Raw genomic sequence first — 26,255 nt, 5'->3', positions numbered from 1 at the left:
AGTAAGGGTAGATTGTTGTTGAACTAATGCCGCCCATGATGCTATTGTTTCTGGGATCGTGTCAAAAATATATTGCCGCAGAAATAGGGCCATACGTAAATCTTGAAGCAAAGTCAACGGTAAACAGACCCGAGCCAAATACGCATCATGACCTAAAAGGTCTCAACAACAGAGAAACCACGTATGCTAAACCAGAGCTGAAGATGACAAACAAGCTAATGTGGAAGAAAGAATGGAAAGGATATCCCCAGAAAACCCCTCAGAATTTCTGGAGTACCTCAGAGAGGAAGTGTAGAGAAAAAGGATACCGTAAAATTGTAAGGGTAGGGCACAGGCGAAAATTCTTGGCATGGTCAGACTGACAGGTGATTTGGAAAACAGGACAAATGGAACCTAACAATTGTTGGTCCAAAAAGGGACAGTCAGCACAATGGTTGGAAAGCACAAACTGATCTGAAGCCTGTAAGGGGCAAGGCATGTTAAACCCATTGTTTAATAGCGAGGTAAGTTAATCAGCATGAACCCAAATATCAGAGGAGGGAGGAAAACAAAAAGGGTAGGAAGATTGGTCATGTAGTAAGGAATGACTTGGCTCATAAGTAATAGGAGAAAGGGATAAAATGTCATATACCTCAGAAACAAATACAAAAAAGACCAAGTTAGGCCTAACTGATCATTCAGGTGGGAAGGGGAAAGTATGGTTAAATCAGGAGGCAGAAATATCCCTGTCAATCTGAACAGGTTCTGCTTGTTGGGGAGGAACGGGGGCGAGGTCTGAGGACGAAGATTGGCTCATGTAACGTTCAATCTCCCAGTGGATAAACGTGGAAAATCCACTGTTGGGTCACCTGCACCTGAAACCTGAGAAATAATGCAAGCCACTTGTGTGACTTCCAAAGTGGGAATAAGAACTTTGGAATTCATTATTTGAATAAGAGTTCACCAAATTCAAGCACTGAAAAAGAATAATGCGATGGGAACTAACTGATAAAAATTTTTAAACTGCAGAAACAATCATAATGAAAACTAAATAAATTAAAGAAAACCACTTTGTGAGGAAACTTAAGCAGAATGTGTATTTTTAAACAAACATAAAGCACATCTGAACACAAGCACTGTCAAATGAGAAGTGATAGTTCAGTAGAGGAGTGTAGAGGGAGTCACGTGAGCATATCATGCTCCTATTGGTTAGGAGGTGATGCATGATGATTTGCATGAGAGACATGTTAGAATATAGCAATTCCAACAGTGGAGCAGAAGGCTTGTGGTAAGTACCATATAGGAAAGCATTGTTTCTTACCTGTTAATGATGTATAAATACTTTATGTGGGTACTAGTAAATTTAACATAAATTACTCACTATAATATCGTCATTGCTGGAAAAAAGCAAATTTTTATTAGCCTTCAATCTTGTTTGGGTAAAAAGCCATCAAATAGAAAATCAGACCCCTCCTGCCACACCCACCTATCACATCCTCTCTTTCAGGATTTGTCAATACATGTAGTTCTCTCATACATTTAGGACTATATTAGTTATAACCAATAGACAGGCAAGGTTTTCATCTATCAAATGAAGTATTATATTACGTTAATTTCTGTACAGAGATTTGTAGATCTCTTTCTAAGAAAATGTTTTTTTGCCATGGGAAAGATATTGTATAGGTGGATGATGTTTTAATGGTTCATATTGCATTGCTAGAAATACCAGAAAAATTGTGATAGTTACAAAACATTGTAAGCTTTCTGAATGTTGTTATTCTATATTCTTTGTTGCATTATTTTATTAAATAAAAATTATTTAGTGCACTACTACCATTAGTATGAAAAAGCAGTGTTAAGAGAGTTATGGATTTTCATAATTTTTTTCTCTCTTGTGACAAAATAAAATAAAAATCTCTCAAGGAGCTCTATAACGAACTAGTTTAAAGTGGGGTGATGCTAAGCAAGTTCTTACTGTATTTTTTAATTAATTTTTATGATGGGGGTCCACTCGAACCCTGGAAAAGTGACTATGAAAACTTTTTTACAGAAGATTAAAGCAGGGTTAAAGGTAAAACCTGCATTTACTCAAGATTACTTTTAAAGTTCTATTTTTTTTTTTTTAATTTCAGTACAAAGTAATCAGTGGCTGGATATCATAAGGCTTACAAAATATATTACCAAACTTGGGTATAAGTTAAATTATCATACAATACTATACAAATTAGCATTCAAAGGTATTATTATACTAACTGATCCACATTTAAAAATGAGTTAATCACTTCAAATATATTCCATTTGCCACATAAAACATTGAAATTTATCACTGCCACAGTTGAAAATCTCTACTTATGGAATATATTTATTCTAGCATTTCACACTTTGAATTACAATGGCTAACAACAAAAAGGGAGAATGCATTCATTACATGGGTGATCAGACCTTATGATTATGCCATATGAAATAAAGAAAGATAATTTGCAACATAAAAATATATTTTCTGAAAATCATAAGAAAACAAGTTAAAAAAAGAAACAAGACACCAAATAGAGTTTCCTTAAAAAAAAGTTTTTAATCAAAAAATTTCCTATAAATCTTGAAGAATAATATGAAATGTACTTCCTTAATGCCTAAATAACCCAGACTGGGAATTAACTTTAATAGTAGCTAGGCAAGTGCTTCAGATGACTTAAACTCTGTACTTGATTTACAACTTTAAAGATTTAAAAATACTGTTTGAAGTAAATGGAATTTAAAAATTTCTTAAAAGTTAAACTAAATGAGACTTAACTTTTATTACTAGCAAAGGTGTAAGAAAATTAGTTGAACTTTTGAGTGAACAGAATTCCCAAAGATATATATTGTATGTTTTACACTTTCTTCAGTATATTTTTTGTGGTTCTGAAATGTTTTTCAAGTTCCCTAAAAATAATTGACAATCTTTAAAATGTAGTAGTAAAGGGAAGAGTGAGAGGACCACCGAACTCATAAAAAATAAGAAAACGAACGAAGGAAGAAGTTTTTTGAATCTATCTCGGTTATGTCAAGAACACCTGAAAGTTTCAAAATGATAAGAGGTAGGGAATTTGGAAAATTTTCATCATGGACAAACATACAGACACAAGTCATATTTCATAGTATAAATAGAAATACCTGTCTGATTCCATAAGGATACAAAGATCTCTACCATCCCAGTATTCAGAACATGCATCCAGCAGCAGATCAGCCGTTCCCTGTGAAAACAGCTGGTAGGAACCTATAAACACACAAAATATTGATTTATTCTTCATAACTTTTCAAGGATTTTACTTGGAATCTCTTAACTTGTATTATAGGCAAGTAGCTTTTCATGACTCAGTGATTTTTTGTCTAGTATTTTGTTTATGCATCAATAGCAACTGTTAAATAGTTCAATATTATAAACTTTAAAAATACATTTATAAAGGTGGCTAACAAAAGAATATATATGTACTTAAATACTGACTTAATGTTACAATAAAACCCAAAAAGGCCTCTTTTTTTTAACAAATTAGACAAAATCTAGCATGGCATTATTAATATTTATTTGAACATTTATTTTTATAGTTTTTCATTCTATGGGGTTTTAACCTGTCTAGTTTTTCATCTAGTTCCAGCACTCATGTTTGACAACTTTCACTCAACTCTAAGACTCCACTGTATGAAAATAATCATCATTAACCTGCCTGAGTTATGAAATATAAGACAGTTTGAAATTACAGTTCTGCACTGGTCATAGAATAGGTTTTGTTATCCAGTGCAAGTTTAATAATGTTTCATATCACACATTCTCATTTGGTGTATTTCTAAAAAGAAGAAAAATAAACTAAGCATTTGTAAGTAATCAAAAATAACTCATGAATTGTACAAAACTTAATAAACTCTCAAAATCAACAAAAAATAAATGGCAACACTATCTTATTTTCAAAAAGAAGAAGCCAAACATATTGTGTGAATTTTGTCTGGACAAACATAACCACTTGTTGTTCAAGTGTTTCTATGTTGTCCCATATTCTTCATGTACAAGATGATTTGGAACTACTTTATTTTACAATGTGAAATGCCACATTATTAAAACCAGGAAATACCTCTACTATTAGAAACTTAACCAACTGTATCGTCTTTCCTCCGGCATTACACACAAAGCTAGGTACCGAAACTCAGAGATACTTTACAGGGAAAAACTTCCTGTATGAAAATGGTTTATTTCTAGAATTATTTGGAATATTGGAAAAAAAGTTTGAGATTATAATACTCTATGCTAAGTAATTTCTAGACCTGTTCTTTGGGATTGGTGGTGCTGTTTAAGATATGTATATTTATAATGACTGCAATTTGAAGGCAGGGTTTAAAGCCATGGGTGTTCAAAATATCCAATGTCAGCTTCTTTCTAGTGCTTTTATGGATTCCACAAAGTAGTAAATAAATTCTATGAGTTATAATTACAAATTTGTTAGCAAGCTGACAAAGTCAATCTGGAAATACACCATTTTTATTTAGTGGAGTTACTTAAGAAACTCTTTGTATATAAACAAGTAAATATCAGGACAGAGACTGAATGTTTCATGCTCTGGAACTACAAGAATAGAGACTGGATGTTTCATGCTCTGGAACTACAAGAATAGAGACTGGATGTTTCATGTTCTGGAACTAGAAAAACAGAGACAGAATGTTTATGTTCTGGAACTACAAGAACAGAGACTGAATGTTTATTGTCTATCTATATCACTGTAAAGAAAGTAGGGTAAATATTAATGTTTCATTTCTCAGAAAACAACTAGTAGAATATCTAATAGTAGAAAACAAAGGATTCTAAAAAGTTTCAAAACTTATGAAGTAAGCCACAAACCTGGAAATTTTTTTATGATTGTTTTGACTATGATTTGTCTATGATAGTCTTTTTGTGTTATATTATGCTGACTTTAAAACTACAGGAATATTCTTATATGAGAAGACACCAGGTAAGTTTAGGGTTAATGAGTCTGGTAAAGGTACGAATTCTATAACAGCAAACATCTCAGATGACGTGAAAGATGTTTTATTTGTGTGTATTAGTAAAGTTATTATTACTCAACACATAGAAGTATAAGAATTGCTAAGTTATTGAAAAGAAATGCTAATTATTAGAAAACAATTAGCTTGACCAAATAGATAGCTTTAAAATATAGTCTATATCAAAGTAGGCCCAGGATATGAATGCAAGTTGTGCTTACTGTTCATTAGTGATCTGTGCTTTTTAAATGGCATATAACTTCTTCAATATATAACAAATATAAATAATTGACGAAAATAAAACAATGTAGAACTTATTTGATACATAAAATTAAACCTTTTAATCAATAATGTTAAAAGAAATCATTCATCAAGAATTATCAAAATTACCCTAAGTCACCAGTTTCAATAATGACATCCATGTTGATCATCCTAGGCTCAGTACTGAAAGGTGCTGAGCTAGCTCATGTGGCTGGTGTTAAAAATAGTGATCATGACAAAATTTCCAAAACTTTATAATTTAAAATACTACACAATTACCAAACCAACTTACATAACTCTTGTCAGGCACAAACTAGATATTATATAGAAAGTATACAGAAAGTACGCATCAAATTTTATACAGAATCTTAAGTGTGAGAAGAAACCAAATAAGGTTAATGATCTGGAAATACCAGGACAAAGACTCTTTATGTTTCTTGCCTGGAAAATTATATTAACTCAAATAAGAGTAGCACGAGTTCTGATGGAGCTGCAGAATTTTGCATTCTTAAAAGCAATTTCACATATTTAATTTTATTACTAATCCCTGTATACCTTTTTTGAAGAACTAGACAATATAGTTAAGAGCAAACAAATATGCCACTTACATCTGCAATTGTTTGTTTTCTTACAAAACCAATGTAATGTACAAAGACAATGTCTCAAATAAAGCCTAAAATCATATATTTACTAATAAAGAAAAAGTTTCTTATACAAAAATATAACAGTGGTACAAACCACTTATTCTCAGTGTTTACAGTAAAATATTATCTACTTAAGTACAGGATGGTTACAAACATTCAAGTAATAACAAAAACAAGAGGTGTTATAAATTGATATCTATTACTATGTTAAAGTTGAACTTTCACCCTATACAATGAAATATCTCCTGCTCATTCACAATGAGTTGAAAATAAATACCTGAATGAAGGTCCCTCACGACAGCACAAGCCATGTTCGGAAATGGCATTTTGAGCCGAGGAAAGTTCAAAGATCTTGCTAATCTTCCTTTCTGTATAACTTCTGGCCTCTGAAAAAAAAAAAAAATGCTATCCAGTGTTTCAGCCATAACTTAAGTTTCCTTTCTGTCTAAACTGTTCATTATACACGAGTAATGTTACGTTTTATTGATTTTTTTTTTATTAATCCATTAAAGAATGTGTTGGAAAAAATCTTGTGTCTTTTCAATAAGTAAAATGAGAGAGAACTTGTACTTTACAGTTATACACAAATAAACACTTCTTTTACTTTGTTCTTCCATCATATGAAAGTATTGTTTTTTGCACTCATATCATTGGCAATGTTTTTTTTTAAATCACAGAATGAGAAGGGTTTCAAAATCTATTCTCTTGAAAATTAAACTTGAATAAAGAAGTATTTCATCTTGTTCTCTGCAGCAAAACAACTTCAGTTCATTATCCTATGTTGTTCTTTCTAACACTAAAACACTACTTGTCCTGTCATCAGATGTAAGGTACCTTTAAATCTGTTTTTATCCCTCATGTTCTCAAACTAAGTTATATGGAATAAGACACTAAAGTGTAACCTTCTGGTGCTGTGAAGCTAAGTTACATGTTTGTCCACATGGAATAAGACATTAGTGTGTAGTCTCCTGGTGTTGTCATGCTAAATTGTATGCTTATCCACAAGGAATAACACATTAGCATGTAGTCTCCTGGTGTTGTCATGCTAAGTTACATGTTTATTTACATGTCATGCTAAGTTGCATGTTTATCCACATGTAGTCTCCTGGTACTGTCAAGTTAAGTTGCATATTTGCCACATGGAATAAGACATTAGTATGTAGTCTCTTGCAACTGTCAAGCTAAGTTACATGTTTGTCCACATGGAATAACACATTAGCAACTAGCCTCCTGGAACTGTCAAGTTAAGTGATATGTTTGTCAACATGCCTCCTGACTTCTTCTGGGTATCTGTGACAGTCCTGTAAGCCTTTTTTTGTGCATTTTTATTTTTTCAAACTAAAATTAAGTGCTATAATTCTGATTCCAAGATTTTTTAATAAAAGATACATGGGACTTTTTGTTTCTGATAATGCTTTTAGGCTTGCTTAGTCCATTCAAAAGTGACCTTCATCACTTTAGGCTGATATAATAAAAATAAATTTATAGGAGTGCAGTGAAATATTTCTTCTGGTAATCTTTTGAAATCAGATTTGAGTGCATCATGAATTGGAAACTTGAAATGAATTTCAATATTGACACAATTTTGAATGAGATCTCCCTTTAGCAAAGCGTTCAGGATTTTGAAATTTATTGTTATTCTTCTAGTGATTAGCAGTACACCAGGTGGCCTTGCAAAATCGAGTATCTGAGGGCCCTGTAAAAATACTTTCATTTGATATAATTTAAGCAAAAATGATGCACCAAAAATTTGTATCTTGCTAACAAATGGTCTTTATTTGTAAGAAGATGGATGGTGAGATAAAGACCATATAAACAATGTAGATATAGTAAAGAGCAGTAGACAGGAATATTATTGATTTTAAAATGAAATTACATTTGATGATGACTGAATAAAGAAGACAACACAACAAAGGATAAACAAAAGTTTTAATTCCCTGCTGAAGAATTAATAAACTGAGACACTGGACTCGGGGGACTCTTAATGATGTGATCCTATTGATAAATTCAATCTCTCATAAGAAAGTAAAACACTCCAGCAGCAGAGATGGCACAAAAAGCATAATCATTCATGCTTAAAGTTTTCTGCTACTTTCTCTATCTTACATATCAGCCCACTTCCAAAATTGCATCCAAAAACACGTGAAACCAAAAAGCCCCTTGTAACTGAGCAGCAAACATTCAAGATAATTAAAAACTGCCCAATGATTATTGTATGTAATACACTAACACTAAAGACTTTTGATTCCTATGCTGCATAAAAACTAAGTTATTATCATATATCATGAACAACCCTTTGTATGAGAAGTAGAAATCTGCAGAACTTATAAACCAGTATGACCTCTTTTCAATAGCTAAACTGAAGTGTACAACATAACTTCACTAGCTAAACAACACATTTTTAATGATCATGAAGTAACTCTTCATACTTTTACTGAAAGCAAAGCTTAACAGTAAGTACACTTTTGTTGTTATTTTCTTCATGGACTACCTGCACCCTGTTCACCACGGGGAATCAAACCCCGGATCTTACCGTTGTAATTGTATAAACTTATCGCTGTCCCTACAGGAGACATACACTTTTCCTATATTGTTTGTGTGAGTGATGCAGAAAAAACTACCTTAATAAATGACAGAATCTGGTGCTGAGAATATATATAAAACACAAATATATATGTGTATATTTTTTACTAAAAATTATAAATAAGCAACAATTATTAAAACATTAGCAGGTTCATTTAATTTTATAACATAACAAAATGTTTCTTTGACCCAGTTAAGAATTTTACACTAATTTTTAGGATTAATTCGGTAACAATGGATGTAAACCATAAAATAACACATTATTGTGTGTAGTAGTTAGAGGACAAAAAAAATAGTAAATGGAACAAACAGTCAGAAATCTTGATATTGGAGAAACTAGTTTTGGCACATTCATGTGTCCTCTTCAGTCTCCCATTATCTTCTGGTAGGAAAGTTGTCCAGTTTTCCTGCTAGTGAAGGGGGAAGCCGGAGTGTGTCAAAGCTAGTTTCTCCAATATCAAGGTTTCTAACTGTTTGTTCCATTTACTGTGTATTTTTATTCTCTAATGGACTACAATTCCTTAACACTAAAAATCCTATAATTATAACCTCCAACCAGTGATAAAACATCTCACTCACCACATGTCTGAAGACTGCAAGTTGCTGCTGCAGTTGATAAACATTAGTAGCTCCTTCAGTGAATCCTATCTGACTGGCTAGTTCACAGAGACACCTACAATAATCACTAAATGGTAGCCTGCTGGTAAGAAGTGTGTCCTACTTCTTTTTACCTTAATTTCTGACGGGTATTATTGGACTAATCCTAATATTCAAAGCCAGGGTCCTTTCTCAGCATGCTCACTCCTGGAGCTTTATGAAGTTTTATAAAAACCTGCCTTAGACTGATAACTTTTACAGCAAAATTACAAGTAAAAATGATAAGTTATTAATCAAATTTATTGTGTTAACTTAATTGTGAATCAGTATTAGGAACCTAGAAGCAGAAAGCATTGGTCAATACATTCTGTTACTTTATTTCCCAACTTACAATACATGAAAATAAGAGCCCAAATAGTATCTGTTAGGAAATTTCATTATTTAAATAGAACTTTAAAAAATACGCAATAAACCGAGCTCCAAGAGTAGCAGCTAAGGAAGAAATCTGCTCCTGAAACTACAAACCTGCTGCTTTAGTTTACTGGTAAAAATGTTAGCTACAGTTACAATCAAAAGTTTTACATTGAGAAGCCACAAAGAAAGCACAAACAAGTATATAAAAAACACTATTAACAAAAAAACTTTGTTTTAAACAGACATTAGCTTTAGCTAAGCAGCAGCTGTCATGAAATAGCAAATAAATATATATAAAAAAAATGCAGCCATTTTCATATACATCAATACAAATACACATACTGCCATAACAATAATCTTGTAGTCCTAGCTTAAGCTGCTAGAATAAACATTATACATGAAGACATGTTATAAACAGACTACACCTCTGGGTATAAAAACAAGATATACACCTGCTCCAACAACAAATTTCAACCCAGTTTGTAGTCTACTTTGCATGTTTCTTTTAAACAAAGAAAAGCACTGAAATTACTATTTTGATTTTTAAAAGCAAAATATTTTCAACTTGTCTGTGTTTAGCTACCTGCCTTGTTCTCACAAAATGTTTTACTTACTTCTACTCAAATGTATGTGATAATCAAGTTAATAATCATGCTTTAAAATGTTGAAGAGTAGAAACACTTTTAAAAGTCATTCAATGTGAGATTCTATTTTAAACACTAATGATTAGAAACCTGTAGAGAATTAATTAAGAGGAACATAGTTTCTTCAGCCTAACTTGATCTTATCAGTTGTTTTAGGTGTAAGAAAAAACTTATATGCTTCACAAGCTTGGACGTGTCACTATACTGGTAATAATAATTACATTTTCATATTCAATGGGTTGGAGAAATTTTCAGACAACCCGACACCTTTACATGTAATTTACCATGAATGACAGGGTGTTACTTTGCATGTAACAATGCACAAAACTGATGACCCTAGGAGATTATCCAATAAATTAAGGTGGCTAGTTATCAAATCTAAAGAAACATATATATTCCCTGTAGTTTATAATATGTTAAGCAATTATTATAAGCCATGCCAAACTTATAACAAAAGTTTTCCTTATTAATAGGCACACACAATCAAATATTTTCACATTAAAAAAAATTATGAACACCACTCAATTCAGGTTTTATCAAGACAGAGATGTGCAAAAATACACAAAAGATTGCAAATTCCCTGTTCCTTTGGTCATTTTTCCCATCATGTATCACAAGCAATTTTGCAAGTCTCGTACCAAATCTTAGACCTAGCAATAAGAAAAAAATTAATCGCCTTAACTATACTTCATTCTGGCTCAAGAACTAAAGAGAATGTTCAGACCATGTACAAACCTCTTTTGTACAAAGTTTTCACACACAAAAATACACAACACAAATATTTGACTAAAACATTTTTTTAAATGAGTATACCCATCACAAACTTCATGCAAGGTTTCTTTAAAAAGAAACAGCCCATAAAGAAAACAATATAGAAAGATTCCAGAAAATTCAGAAGGAAATAAATAAAAAATTTGAATGAAAACTGCAGCAAACAAAACAAAATGCATAGCAGGATAGATATAATGACATAAAACCATTTGAACGTAAGGTATTTACTTTCCTATTAAGTAGCCTGAACCAATGTATTGTATAAATAAAGATATTTCATTTTTTTTTTTACTTAAGTGTCACTTAAGATAAAATGGTATTCAGATGGTTTGACTGTCATTTTATGGACTGTAAATAATGTTTCAGGTAATTTATTAATTTTTCGGAAAGAATGGATTAATAATAAAGTAAAACACAAAAGTAATAACAGGAAGCATTTATTAACTGTTTCAGAATCGTCAAAGTAATCTAGAGGTACAAAACAAACACAATTGTAATTATGATAGAAATATGATATAATTTCTAATACATAAGAAGTAAACAATTTGAGTAACAAGTATAACAAGAGAAAACACAAAGTATTTAGCACAAATAAAATATATACTTTTCATTTTCTCATTATACCTTTTATATTCAATTTTTATGTTATACGTATTACAAATTATATAATATTTCTGTTGTAATTACAATTGTGTTTATTTTATACTTCAAGATTACTGATGATGGATCTTTTAGGATTCTGAAACATTTAATAAATGCTTCATATTACTACATTCGTGTTTCGCTTTATTATTATGTTTCAGGTGGTGGGTAATGGTTTAACTTGGATAGTGCAACATGCTTCATCCCAGTGGAGTAGTTTGCAGATTTGAAGGTGCTAATAGTGTATGAAGATCTGTGCTAGTGGTTCTAATCCTCATTTCAAACTACTGCAGGTGGATGAAACTTGTTAGGATCTCTAAAATTAACTTTACAGACTTGTAATTAAATTTCCTTAAATATATAAACAAGGAAGGTTTTTACAACAAAACTCATAGGAAAACTACCTTTTGTTGACAACTGGCACAGCTGCCGAATTGTTGAGAGATTCACAGGCAATGTGATCACAAAAATGGGAATAATGTTCCTGAGCATCAGGATTACAAGTATTCAACAGGATTCCTAAACCCTGAAAGAAACCCGTAAAGGATTACAAGTATTCAATAGGATTCCTAATCCCTGAATAAAAAAGAAAAAAAAACAACTTCGAAGGTTAGAGGTATTCAACAGGATTCCTAAACCATGAAAAAAAAATCCTAAATGGTTATAGGTGTTCAACAGAATTCCTAAACCCTGAAAGAAAAAAGAACAAACGTTATAATTTACCTATACTGAAAATGTATTTCCAATAGGTACTCACCTCTACTCACAAGATTAGCTATTCTCGTTTATTGCTGCCCTCTATACGTGAATTTTTTATTACACATGCTACAAGTTTTCCACACACTACCATTGCAATCAAATGATTCCAACATGTCTTACATTGCAAGCATCATGCATCACCTATTCACCAATCGGAGCATAGTACACTCACGTGACACATGTGACTCCCACTATGTGCCTCTACCAAACAATCACTTTGAAGTTTGGTAGATGAGGAAGCACTGGAAGTGAGTGGGTATGAAGAGTGGGGAGTTTGAGTGGAGGGAAGTACCTATTGGAAATACCTTTTACAGTATGAGAAAATTATAACTTCCAATATGGTACTTCACTCCACTCACAAGATTAGCTAGAATCCTACATTGATTAGGAGGAGGGACTGTTACCCCCCAAAAGTGTCCGAAGGATACCTCTGCTAGATGAGAGAGTCAGAACCGAAAATCTGGAGAAGGGAACTGCACCACTTCTGATCCAGGTATACTCTTCGTTCATTTGAGGAATGTGTAAAAATCAGGGCAGAAAATGAGAGGAGCACATCACAGTGGGAGAGAAAGCAGTAGGAAAGTGATCCTAACCAAAGAAAGATATAGTAACTCAATAAGAAAGTGGGTAAATAAGGATGTGTCCCTTGGTGTAGTAGTTAGGGTGCAGCAGACCATACTCGACAAGTCAACTACATCCAAAACCTCCTCATGGGGTACCAAAATGCATGTGAGGGTAAGATGAGAATCATACTGTCTTTGCCTCAAACCTAAGAACTAGGGAATTCAGAACTACTCCAATTCCTGGGTATTAGACAGGATTAGCTCTGAGCTATCGATCCGGGGATGTGATATCTGGTATTGAAAGGAAGTTTATTGCATGCATTCAACTCCCACAACCGGGAAACATGTTGGAACTATCAAAAGGGCAATAACATTCACATAAGAAGAGAGAAGGAGGGAGAGCCAAGAATAGAATTGGAACAGTCCTACGTATTTCAACTGTGACTCACAACACAGAAGGAGGAATCAAGGGAGGAAGATAGACAACTTGAAACCTGTGTGAAAACTTATGTTGATTGGTTCACTCGAAATCAAAAACCAGCCCGTGGGATACTGACATCCACACGAGAGTAGAAAGAGGGCTTCAAATTGAAGGGGTGAACTGCATATTTACGTCTCACTCCATTGTATGTTTAATCACAAATCGGAGGATATTACGTCATTTACACCAGCAGAACACCATCACCCTACTCTGAACTGAATGGTTATAGCCATTTTATGTGGAACCCATCCATCAGGGTGCCTCTATGGTCAACCACACTAGTGCCTTGGAACTGGTAAGGACTCCCATACTCCACTAGAAGAAAGGAGGGTGAGAATGTGTTGGAGAACCTGTAGAAATGTCGACACCCGAGACAGTGCAATGGGTGATCACAAAACCCTATTTTGTAAAGCAGACCATACCAATTTATTCAATCAAGGCATGGCAGGAATGGGCAGCTATCTCCATCTGGTTTACCCAGGAGGTCCATGGGTGGTATAGTCCAGGACGATTCAATTTATTAAGCAAATATTGTGAGGTTATTCACCTACAAGTGATCTTATGAAACACCCCATCTCAAAGGTGAGAATGTAGAACCATGGAAAGAAAGTGATATTCAACATGGTGTGCAGTACGGATTTAGAGTTAAAGAATACCTGGTCAGGCACCACTCGACATAGAGCGGTATCAAATTAAAGAAGGAATGAAGATTGGGTCTCTGAAAGAAAATATATGATTAATAAAGATTTACCCAGTTTAAGAGTCGCACCAAAGATTGGAGTATAGCTACAAGTGGAAGGCGAAAACCCGAGAAAGCCAAAACCACGATATGATGTAAATAATGGGAGATGAATGTGTTATGGTACACATGCCCAATTGTAGGATTTTCCTCTAGAGGTTGACAAAGACAAGAAGCGGAAGAAAAGGTGAGGTGTTGGAGTTGATGAGAGGTAACACAGTACAAAGTTCGCTGGAAAGGGGACAAGGAGGAATAAGCCAACTGGATCAAACGATGAACCCAATTGGTGAGTGTAAAAGGGGAGAGATCCCTGGAAGAAAAGGGTTTCCAAGGAATAAAGAGACAGGAATGGGAACCAGGAAAGGAAGCCATGCAGGCAATATAACAACGAAGGGCACGCACAGGACATAGAAGTTTATGCTAATTGGGACAGGGGTAGAGATGAGAAATAAAAAGTAGGGAAATAGGCAAAAAGGAGGAGTTACCCTCACGAGCCGCTGAGGTTTTGGGGAGGAAGAAATGATCTGAATAAAGGAAAAGATAGATATGGTGATAAAGTGTGTGTACAACGTCGATGGGGAACAAGTCAGACCATCAATGCCCACAGGCCAGGAGAAGGAAATACACCTTAAGGAACATGTGAAACAAAGAACATGAGGATATAGGTTCAAACAGAGGTAAAGTAAGGGAATGGAGGACCACATTAATATCCCAATCCAGAAGGGCAGATTGTCAAGGAGGTTGACGAATCCGGAAGGAACGGATTAACATGGTAAGGACAGGTGAGAGAAAAATCCTGCAGCAACAGGAAAGGTGAAAGGTAAGGGATAAAGCTGCCCAATAACCTGAAATCGAGGAGACTGAAGATCCCCTATTGAAAAGCCATGTGAGAAACTCAGACACACCAGCAAAAGTAGGGCAAGCAGCCAGAAAACCTCTGAGCCCATATGAGAAAGACCTTCCACTTTCATTGATACACTTCCATGGTGGAAGGACAGATGGATTGGGTCAAATGAAAAACTACATGATAGAAGAAACCAGTAAGGGAGCAAACAGGGCATGGAGAACTGACAATTCCATAGAACAGAGTCTGAGAGGAGACGGTTGGGCCTGACTGAGGTGAGTTTTGAAAAGAAGACACCCAAATGTACAAGTTATTGGGTAGGACTTCTCCAATTTGATCAACCAGCCTACCCTAGCAGCTTCAAGAAAGAGATGACAAGTATGACAGGCCAACTCCTGTTCAGAATAGGAGAGAAGTAGCCAGTCATCCATGTAAAAATGGAAATGCAGCCCCAGGGCATGAAGAGGAAGAGCAAAAGCTCGTACCACCCAATTGAAAACGTACGAAGCCGAAGCGAACCCGAAGGGTAGGGTTCAAAATTGGTATACCACCCCTCCATAGAAGAACCGAAGATAAGGACAAGACCTTTCCGAGATGGGAATATGCAGATAGGCATTGGAGGCATCCATCTTTAATCATCCATAGACCTTGAGAAAAAACGCCACTGAAGACTGAGGTAGGACTCCATGGTGAAATGTGGGAGGTGAACAAAGTGATTGAGGCAGGACAGGTCGATAACATGCCTCCAGTCCCTGGTGTTTTTGGGAACAACAAACAGACAGGAGTAAAACCCCAGTGAATAATGTGGAACAGGTTCTGTATCCTGGTGAGTAAGAAGGTCCTGTACTGCCGCTGATAGATGCTGGCAAGTTACTGGATACTGAAGAGAAGGGAAGAAAACAGGTATCTGGGACAAGGGAGGTAGGGCAAGAAACAGAATTTGAAATCCCTCTGATAAAACCTGAAGAATCCAAACATCTGAGATAAAAGGGCACCACTGATGAATGAAAGTTGCAAGGCAACCTCCTACGGTGAGCTGTACACCATGGGAAGGAGGGACTAGTAAAGTATGTGAAGGAGAAGGACGGAAAACTGAAATAGGCACCACATTTGGCTCTGACTGAGATAAACAGGAAACTAGATAGGAAATAGTAGAGTGTTGCTGGGTTGATGCCACCTAAGATTCCAAGGATTCCAGGGCTGTATCCAAGACGACCATCTTAAAAATGGAGCCATACACAAGTCCCAGAGATAAGGAGCAGGTAAATTATTTTTGAGATAAAATAGCATCATGACCTAAAAGGTCCAAACAACAAAGATATCACATTTTCAAAGACAGAGCAAAAGACAATAAACGAGCCAATGTGGACGTAAAGAGGTAGAAGGTGTCTCCAGAAACCCCTCAGAATTTCTGTGAAGAGCCTCAGACAGGAGATGGATCATGGAAAGGTATAGCAAAAGGGTAATGAGGGTAAGATGGAGGCACAAAAATTGAGCATATTTGAGACTAATGGGAGATTTGGGGCCTACCCCCAAATGTGAAAACCGTATCCAACAGCCATTGGTCGAGATATGGACAGTCCACCCTATGAAATGCGAGGGCTGACTGATCCAAAGCCCATGGGGGATAATGCATAATAACACCATCACCCAACTGAGAGGCAAATTGGTCAGCATGAGCCTGAATGTCAGGGGATGGGGGAAAAACACAAATTGGGTTGGGAAGTATGTTCACGCAATAACAAAGGACATGGGTCATAAGATATAGGAGCAAGGGATAAAACATCACATACCTGAGAAATAAAGTAAAAAAAAAACATGGACGGCTGAACAGAATCTTCAGGAAGTGTATGGGAAGACACAGCAAAATCTGGAGGTGGAAAAAGCAATCAAAGTCCTCGTGAATCTGACCAGGTTCCACAGGCTCAGGAGGATGAGGGGTAATGTCTGGAGATAAAGGTTGACCCATATAACATTCAATCTCCCTGTGAATAAACATAGACCAATTTCTCAGGTTGCCAGCACCTGAAGCCTTTGGTATAATGCCTGTCAATTGAGTGACACCTGAAGTAGTGAAATTAACTTCAGAATTCATGGTGATGTAGTCGACAAAAGCATTTGAAGTAAATAAGAAATGCAACTTGAATAAAAGTAAGTGAAATGAATAATGTCAACAAAAAAAACCTGAGTATTTTTAATTAAATTAAACCACTTTGAGAAAATAAGATCTCAAACACTGAGGAAATTTGATTGTTACTGAGTGTTAACAGCAGACAGTGGCCTTTATATACATAGATGCTAAAAAAAACTCATTAAACTGATATTGTATCATCTCTTTTGTCCTTTAACCAAATGGCAATTAATATTTTTAAATACAAGATATTTTCCTTACTATTTTACATAATTACATTAAACTCATCTTTCAGATAACAATCATAGCAATTTAGATAATTAAAAGCCTCAGTTTGTTGAAATATACTGTGAAAAATTTGGAAAACAAATTGCACTTACCAAAGGTTTCAGATTTGTTATGTAAATTTTCCACTTTGGGTCATCAAATTCAAGGCCAAAAGCACTATTAGCATTATGGGTGAGATCAAGAACTTCAACAGTGTTTCCAGGATGATACACTGAAAAATTATAAACCGAAAAAAGAATTTCATTGAATTCTTTGACATCTGTATGAATAATTTGGGATCCTAACTGGTGACTATCTTTGGCTGTGATCTGACTACAAAAAAAAGTTATCCATATATTTACTGGCTGACTATAAAATCTTCCTCAATCTTAGGCTTTCGAGCATGTAAATTGATTTTATACCATCAAATAAATAACTTCATGCTTGTTTCTTTTGAATATTCAGGAAAATCTACACTGCTATCTGCACTAGTAATCCCTAATTTGGAACTGACAGACTAGAGGGAAGGTAGCTAGACAACCGAACCCACTGCCAACTCTTGGACTGCTCTAATAGAATAGTGGAAATTGACTGTCACTCTTATAACAGAACCAAGGTCCAAAAATGTAGCGCATAATTTTGCAGCAATGCGATATGAGCCATGGAATCACAGGTTCAGAGTTTCACACACTAAATTACTAACCACTAGGCCTTCATACCTCAAACAGATGAGGCAACAGGTTAATTTTTTAACTTGTAGAAAAATTTTAATTACAAAATATATTGCTTCAATTGCAAAATGATCTGGGATCCACCCAGCTTTTAACCACAAAAATATCCGTGAGAGTAATTATACTATAATTTTTGATAATGTACGTGTATCTTTACAAAGTTTTTGGACGTAAAATAACAGATATTTTTTATTAAGTTTTAGGATTTCTTAAATAATGTTTTTATCATGCCTTTTCTCTTTTCAGAAGTTGCCTATCCAACATGTAATGTAATTTTGATTTTAAGATTAAAAATACTTTTATGCACCAGAACATTTTCAAATTTCACATGCAAAATCTTTATAGCCTCTGGATAATTATATTTTATCTGTTATTTTCGCTACTGTATCTCTGTATCATTGGGTCGATGTGACTGACCTCGTAACCACCATAAAAAAAAAAAGGAATAAATATAAATTATGCTTTTTCTATTCTAGAATGACTACAAATTATGACTCGAAAACACAAATGTCTAGTCTAAATAGCTTAAATCTCATAATATTATACATATTTATTATTTATATTATATTGATCTTTCAGCCATGCCTGGCTAATTTTACAGAAGTTGCAATGATACAGCAAATGTGCACTCATGTTACTGTATCCAAGAATATAAAACTGACCTTTACAAAGTGACCCATCTTGGCTGTGTTTTAATGGACTAGTATTTTGTAAAATACAGTCACATAACAGTTATAATACATGATATATTTACATACATTATTACTATTTACAAATAAGTTTTTAAAGTTATTTTTCTTAAAACATAGAACAGCAAATAAAGAAGTATAGCAAACAATTATCTCTTCTAGTTACGAACTTTGTACTCGTTTGCTGCTTTCCAAATGTTGCTAAGCCTTATCAAATTTCACACATAGAGGATGTGAATTAAACAATTTTTTTTAGGTTTTGTATATACATTTTTAAATAACAAAAAATCATAAATTACCATATCAATACCATAGAAATCCACTATAATTTATCAAGCTTAGTAACTAAGCTGTATTTGGGTCTAAAACAATATGAAATTGAGCTCACTAAACTCTTACTTTATCACTTGAAATCTGCCATGAAAATAAAGGGTTTCCTGCATGAATAGTTTGCAAAGGCTCAGAGAACTACATGGGGGACATTCTGAGCCTTTGATTGGTTATTCACACATCACAGACAGAGTAGATGTATGTAAACAACTGTTCCCAAAAATTAAAGAGGTAGATGGGGGCCACTGTGTTTGATTCAGTAAATGTAGTGATGTCTCAGCAAATAGAAAAGATAGGAGGTTCTTATTTTAGATTCTAGCTTGTCAATATTGGTAATTTGAGTTCCTAATTCATAAGAAATTATAGACTTTGTATTTGGACATCATAAACATCTAATTTGAACCAATGATGCATCCAACATACCATGTGACACACAAAAATCGATATGTAGGATTTCTTATTTAATATTTACTTTTAAATTAAGAAATTAAGTAACGGATCATACTAAAATTGGAATTATAATCTACAATTTGATACCAAACTTAGTGACATATATTCATAAAATAGTAGTTCAATAAAATTTTGAGTGCAAGTCAACAAACACGATATGACATGGCCTTTGACCCATGACCCGTAGTGATAGAGTTAATCAATTCAAGCAGTTATTGATCAAAATCACAAATGCAAAGCCTACCTTCTTCCTCCACAAGTTCAACTATGGACTTTTTGATCATATTTTAACTTGTTGTAGTTCTCACAATCTGTTTTACTATGTACATAAGTCTAAAAATTTATTATAAGAAATTCTTCACTTTTAACATGTAGGTCTATATTACAGTTATTGATGTTATTTCGTGTAATTATGCAGGGTTAATTGTACTTCTTTACAACCAATTTGGCATAGCTAATGTACACCATCTGATGTCACCATGTCCTAGGAACATGTCACAATTCTTTTTGACAAAGAATATTCATACAGCACAAATTTCAAATGATTGAGAGATGAAGGACTAATAATTTCAAAGAAGAGAGTTTTTAATGTCCTCCATCTATGCAACAAAACTTGTAGAGCAGAGTATTTGGTCAGCAAGTGGCTATAAAAACCACACATCAAGCCAACCCACAGCAACATTCTCATCCATAAGATGAAGATTATGGTTATGATCAAAAACCTCATGTCTAAAAAACAGACACACTATGATAAAATTCAACATGTCTCTTAGTACCATGAACTAGATAATAAACAAGGCTACAAGCTTAAGGACACACCTCAAAATTAAAGGTTATTTTCATGAGAAAGATTGCCAAAGAACCCGTTATTTCAACTATCCTATTTGAATGCATATTTGTAGCATCTTTTATAGCTCCTTTTGTATCTTTGATCTGCTGAAAATGATCTTAGATGCTAAGTTTGTCATTACATGAATTCTAAGATTCACCTTACCATCCTTTTTAGAAAGCAGTTACAACATAAGTTTCAGTGTTGGGAAATAATGCATAATCATAGTCTTCAGAATGAACATAAGTGCTTATAAAATATGAATAACCCTCAGTACACAATTTTTTCATGTCAAAGCATTTCTTTATGATTTTCCTAGAAATTAACTTACTAATTTTAACCAATAAGAATTATTTTCCCTTAATTTTGTAAATTGTAACAATATGCTGTTTTTATTTGGTATTAGTAGAAGTTTACAGCTAGTTTAACAAATAATTTTCAACATTTCGCAAAATATGGAAGTACAATACGTATTAAAATAACATGAAGCGGGGAGATGAGGTGGGGTAAGTAGCTATATTCAATTCATCTATACTTGGAATTACTGTAAGGTAATCGACTTTAATATAATATATTGTTTTAACCATACTTATGAATAAAAATGACATAACTCATATAAAACTGTTTGTAATTTCAAACTGTTAATCAAAACAGTCATTTATAGCAGCTATATGGTAATCATGATGGTAAATAAAATGTTAACATGGAGTAATTATACCAACTAATCTTTGGTATTTTCTCTAAAGTTCATTTTTTTTTAATTTTTCAGTAAAAAATAAATTAATATTCAACATTCAGACAATGATGTATAATTGCATAAATAATATGAGGCCTGTACCTGAAATTGTTTTGCTAAATAGTCTTTGTTAATAAAGAGGTAAGTACTAATTCACATTTCCTTATTCTGCCTCCTGAATTTGACTCGTGTACCAAATGATTTTCATACCCACATCATTATAGTTTTTTTTAGCCTCAGTATAGTGGTTCACAGAACAGCTCTGAGTTGTTGTTTTTTTTGTTTTTCAAGTACAAACTTTTAGCTCATAGCTCCATTATCTCTTGGTCGATTTCAGATCTAATTACAATTTTGGACTCAAAAGGACAAAACCTTTCGATTGATGTATTTGACCATGCCCAAGATCTCATAGATTAATTTACTCTAATCTTGTTTAAAAGAATTTCAATTTGAAGATAGGCTGGTAGGATTCTGATGAGTAATAAAATTGAATCAGGTATACACGTGCCCCATGCTTGGTATTGCTGGCACACAAAAATATAGCTAATAAAAAGGAAACAAGGTCTTACACATTAATTCACTCTAATCCTGCCAAAAAGAATTTCATGTGCTGTGGCTATTGAGGATTCCCTCTTGTTTTACACATGTATTTATATCAAGTTTAGAAAAAAAAACAGAGAAATCAGAAGAGGATTTTAAAAATTTCTAAGTACATTGAAACTAAATACGTTTTCTGATAACAACACAGTGAAAAGCGATTTAAGATTGTTGGTCTGTAAGCCACTCTTCTTTTATCTTTTTAAACATGTTAATCTTATCTTCTTATTATTATAAATGTTCTTGTTCAGCCTCTAATTTCTAAACTAATTTTAATATTATTACATTTTACATCATGATGGCTATATAATAATTAATAAAATTTTTTAAGAAATTTTAAAATGTCAAATGTTCTACTGTATTTTCTATTACACATATCATACTTAATAAATATCTATTCATCAAAATAAAAATGACCAACCAAACATTTCATTCTTATATCGTACCTTTCAATCTGATTCTAAAGATCTAGCATGTTTTAAGTTCACTCATATTTACTTTTCAAGTAAAGACAATGTTCAAAATTCTTACAGTTACCATTCTTAAAAATTTCAGAAAGGTAACATTAAGACTACTTTAGTACCATGGTCATTTCAAAACATAATGCAATAAAAATATTAACCAGTTTTAAAATAATTTCTTTAACCAATTAGATAATTAAACTTCAGGTTTTATCTAAAATTTGATTTAAGGTTTATTATTGAAAGTTGACACTTATATATATAAAAAAAATGCATTCAGAAACTACCAATATATATTTTTTATATACATAGTAATTGTAAATATTACGAAGAAAATGTAAAACTATAAAAAAGAACAAAGACCAATTTTACTGTGTTGTTCTTTTAGTTCCTGCTCCATACTTGATTCAGATAAATGACGGTACTCTGGGGTGGAGGCTACATTCTCATCACCAGGAGGCTCTACAACACCACCAAGAACTTCACCATCAATAGAGGTACTAGAAAAATAGGTCTTGTCTTCCATATCTTTTTGTGGGTGGAAGGATTTCAAGAAGAAAACTTTCTCTGCTGTGGGGTTAGGCCAAGAAAGAATTCCTTTCTTGTCTATACAACAAAGTGCCTGGAAAATAAAATTGGTAATTTGGAGGTTTTCAACTACTTATGAGATTATGATATTTAACCCTAAAAAACTTCAAAATGTGCAAAGAAGTGATGTTAATACAGCCCAAATACGGTCCAAAGTTAATTTAGATTCTCACAAAATTAACAGTCCATATCTGAAGAGTAAAAAACTAAGAATCATCATCTTTTAACATCATACCTTAGGAATGAAACAAACTAAAAGAATAATGTTAGTGTAAGTGAATAATCTGATTACTGTATTTTATTAAAAATGTTCACGGATGGGAACAGAAAATGAAATGCTGAATGTGGGTACCAGGATAAAAAAGCTGGGGGTCTGCCAGATGATTCTATGCACTCTCTGGTGCATTCTAGGCCATTTTGGGGAGTTAAATATCCACATTATTTACTGATAGGATGATCAGTAAACATTGAACTTTTGCCATCATTTCCATATTAACTCATATTCCAATGATCATAAATACAGGAAAGTTAACGTATAAAGTGGTCATTTCATGAAATATCTATACAGATACTATAAACAATGATGAGACCAGTTAAGTACAAAACTGGTAAATTTCAAGAAATATTGAGGCAATACTTGTATAAGTTAGTTTTTACTAGGGTAAATTACTGACCAATCATTTACAAGTTCTTTTTAGGTGGTGACTGACTTCTTGCATTTCTGAAATCCCTAGTTCCATGATTTCACTTTCCTGTATTAGCTACATATAAAAAATAAATAAATGTATACACAAATTATGGTTATGTGCATAAAAAATTAAGACTTTTGGACATTATCTTAAGGTAGCAGTGGCCCTTAAAACTGGGCAAATTTACATTCTGAAGAAACCCAGTTCAATGTGGTAAATGCACGCATTTTCTAAAAACTTTACTGACATTTAAGTGCAGAAAAACTTTAATGACTATTTTCTCAAAATGCAGTTTTCACTAGGGTCACCAATTTATTAGCACGACAACTTCACCATTAAAGCCAATATCAGCATGAAATTTAGCACACTTATTGATATTACATTCTTCTATAGCTTGAATTTTTTAAAAAGTCAAAACTTTTTGCCAATTATCTTGTCATGAGTCTAATTACCACTACTTAAGGCACTAATTAAATTTAATTGCCCATAGCTAATTAACACTGCAGAAAGTTTGCAAAGTCTTTAATTTAAGCTATGAGGATGTTCACAAAGAGCATGTGTACCAATTTTCACATTTTTTTGTCGTTCATAAGTAAAGTTTCTGAGTATCTTCATGTGAATATAACCATAATTGACAAAGTAATAAGATCATGCCTGCCAAGAAAAACTATCAAACAGTCCCGACTTTGGTACAACATGAACTTGTTCTTATCCTTCAATATCTTTGCAAATAAGGTATGTACACATATTATAGTTTTTATTTGCCAAAACTGACCGTGATGCTTCCTAACACCTGCAGCAGGTTGGCTGAACGCCATAAGTGACCTTTCCTGCCCAGTAAGAGGTCCACTCCATTACTCAACAGCTCACTCCAGTGTGGAGAATGGTTACTCATGGGTGGGGGAACGTCTTCTGTCTCTTCAAAGGGATCCAGTTCTTTAGGCTTAGGCTATGGGATGAAAATCAGTACACGGAGTTTAAACAACAACCATTAAATAATCATATTTATTTCTATGTTTATTGTTCTGTCTGATCATAATTTGAAGTAAATTATAGGCAACAGTTCAAACACGTGCGTAGAAATCTGTCTATGTATCTATGCGTTAATACTTCTTATAAAAGCTCTATAAGATCGTCCAAATGTTAGCACATTCATTACCAAAAAAAAAAAAAAGGATGGCTAACCAAGTACAATGTTTCTTTTTGAAATGACACTGATTTTCAATTTTTCTCCTAATTAAGGATACCACTAAACAATCAAAAACTTCTACATGAGTTTTAATTACAGAAATAGTGTTTAGATTATATAAAGTTCTAAGTATGATGAAAGCACGTTTTCTTTGGAAAAGCTTAGTAAAACTCGGTGAATATATTTGCAACTAGAACTAAGACTGACAAATGCTAATGACAGAAAAATGAAGAAAAAAATGGATAACCCTATAAAAAAAGAAGCAGTTGTGAAACTGTATCCTAATCAACCGTTACCTTACAGTGGTCAGGATTCAAATATTATAACTAAACCAAGCAAAAGATGTTACAAAAATGGCTACTGACATCTAGTCTGTAAAACTGGATCCTAATTGACCATTTCCTTACTTTGGTCAGGATTCAATTATCTTAACTAAATCAAGCAACGGATGTTACAAAAATGACTACTGACATCTTGTCTGTAAACCTTTTATCTCAAAATTTTATATAAAAAAAAATCAGTTTCAGTAGTACTTCGAGCACACTCTGTGGACAATGAATAACATTAAGAGTTTGATGTTGTCTGTTGGGTCTTGCTTAATCCTTGTGTACTAATTCAAGAATAAAACACATGAAGAATCCCAAAAAAACACGACTCAGCTTACACTTTTCCAATAGTGAAGCTGCCAAAGGTGGTGCAAGTGTATGAGGTACATTCTCATGACAGAAAATGGTTAATTTATTTAAAAATTGTGAACAACGTTCAGAATTGTACCTGAATGATGATGCCAAACATGTCCACCCCAAGATTATGCATTTCAAAACAGGTGGAAAAAGACTCTTCCAAGATGGTATACAACAATCCACCAAACCTATGGTATCTAAGTTGGTTAAGAGACTATGGCAGCATCTTTGGTATCTTCCTTGACCAGTATAACTGACTCTCTCTTAAGATCAGAATTTTTGGAATGAAGTTAAATGCTATATTCAGACCATAATCCTTTGCCTTCATTTATCAACTAATTACACAAAATACTTATTGACAATGGGCTGCAATCAAACAAAACAACAACATTTGTTATGGTGTGAACAACTTTCCCAAGCTGGCAAAGTATGACTATAATTAATTATACCTGTCTTAATCTAGTCCCTTAAAGATTTTCAAGAACTGGAAGAGTGTATAATAATAATAGTATTCCCAACACATTATATTTGTCATGTCCATTGCCAAGGACACATTCCGCTCAATCCAGAGCTCTTCGGGCCAGCTGAGACACAACAAACACAGTAGTGGTTAGAACACGATATACATAAGCCATTTGTTATAACAACAATTGTTATGGTGTGAATGACTTTTCTAAATTGTTGTTGGTATTCAAGAAATTTGGGAAAACATCCAAATGTATTCTTAGTTCATTTTAACAAAATACTACCTGAAGAAATTAAAAATTTGTCATTAAGTTTTTAAAACTTAACAGAGTTTAGGATCTATTAGAAAACTATAAAAGTTTAACAATTAAAACCAGAGTTCAATTTCAGAAGCTCAAGAAGTATTCTATGGGACTACAAGTTTGATATATGAGACTTTGAATATAGAATTGATTAGATAAATCATAGACAAAAAAAAAGAAAAAAAAA

At 33.5% G+C, this 26,255-nt stretch overlaps 1 protein-coding gene across 1 annotated transcript in view; it reads right to left on the bottom strand.

Annotated features, from left to right (window-relative positions):
• The window catches only part of LOC106469049 (transmembrane protein 94-like), a 100,951-nt gene that overhangs the window by 49,646 nt on the left and 25,050 nt on the right, over positions 1 to 26,255 (bottom strand). The window contains exons 9-15 of the mRNA XM_022397445.1: positions 24,205 to 24,378; positions 22,525 to 22,774; positions 17,443 to 17,561; positions 11,950 to 12,071; positions 9,057 to 9,174; positions 6,172 to 6,280; positions 3,133 to 3,235 (exon numbers count right to left, since the gene is read on the bottom strand). Of these exons, the coding sequence (XP_022253153.1) occupies positions 3,133 to 3,235; positions 6,172 to 6,280; positions 9,057 to 9,174; positions 11,950 to 12,071; positions 17,443 to 17,561; positions 22,525 to 22,774; positions 24,205 to 24,378 (995 nt within the window). The remainder of the gene's footprint in view (positions 1 to 3,132; positions 3,236 to 6,171; positions 6,281 to 9,056; positions 9,175 to 11,949; positions 12,072 to 17,442; positions 17,562 to 22,524; positions 22,775 to 24,204; positions 24,379 to 26,255) is intronic.

Source organism: Limulus polyphemus, unplaced genomic scaffold (genome assembly GCF_000517525.1).
Source record: "Limulus polyphemus unplaced genomic scaffold, Limulus_polyphemus-2.1.2 Scaffold3275, whole genome shotgun sequence".
NCBI lineage: Eukaryota > Metazoa > Arthropoda > Merostomata > Xiphosura > Limulidae > Limulus > Limulus polyphemus.
This window is presented reverse-complemented; position numbering and strand designations above follow the sequence as displayed.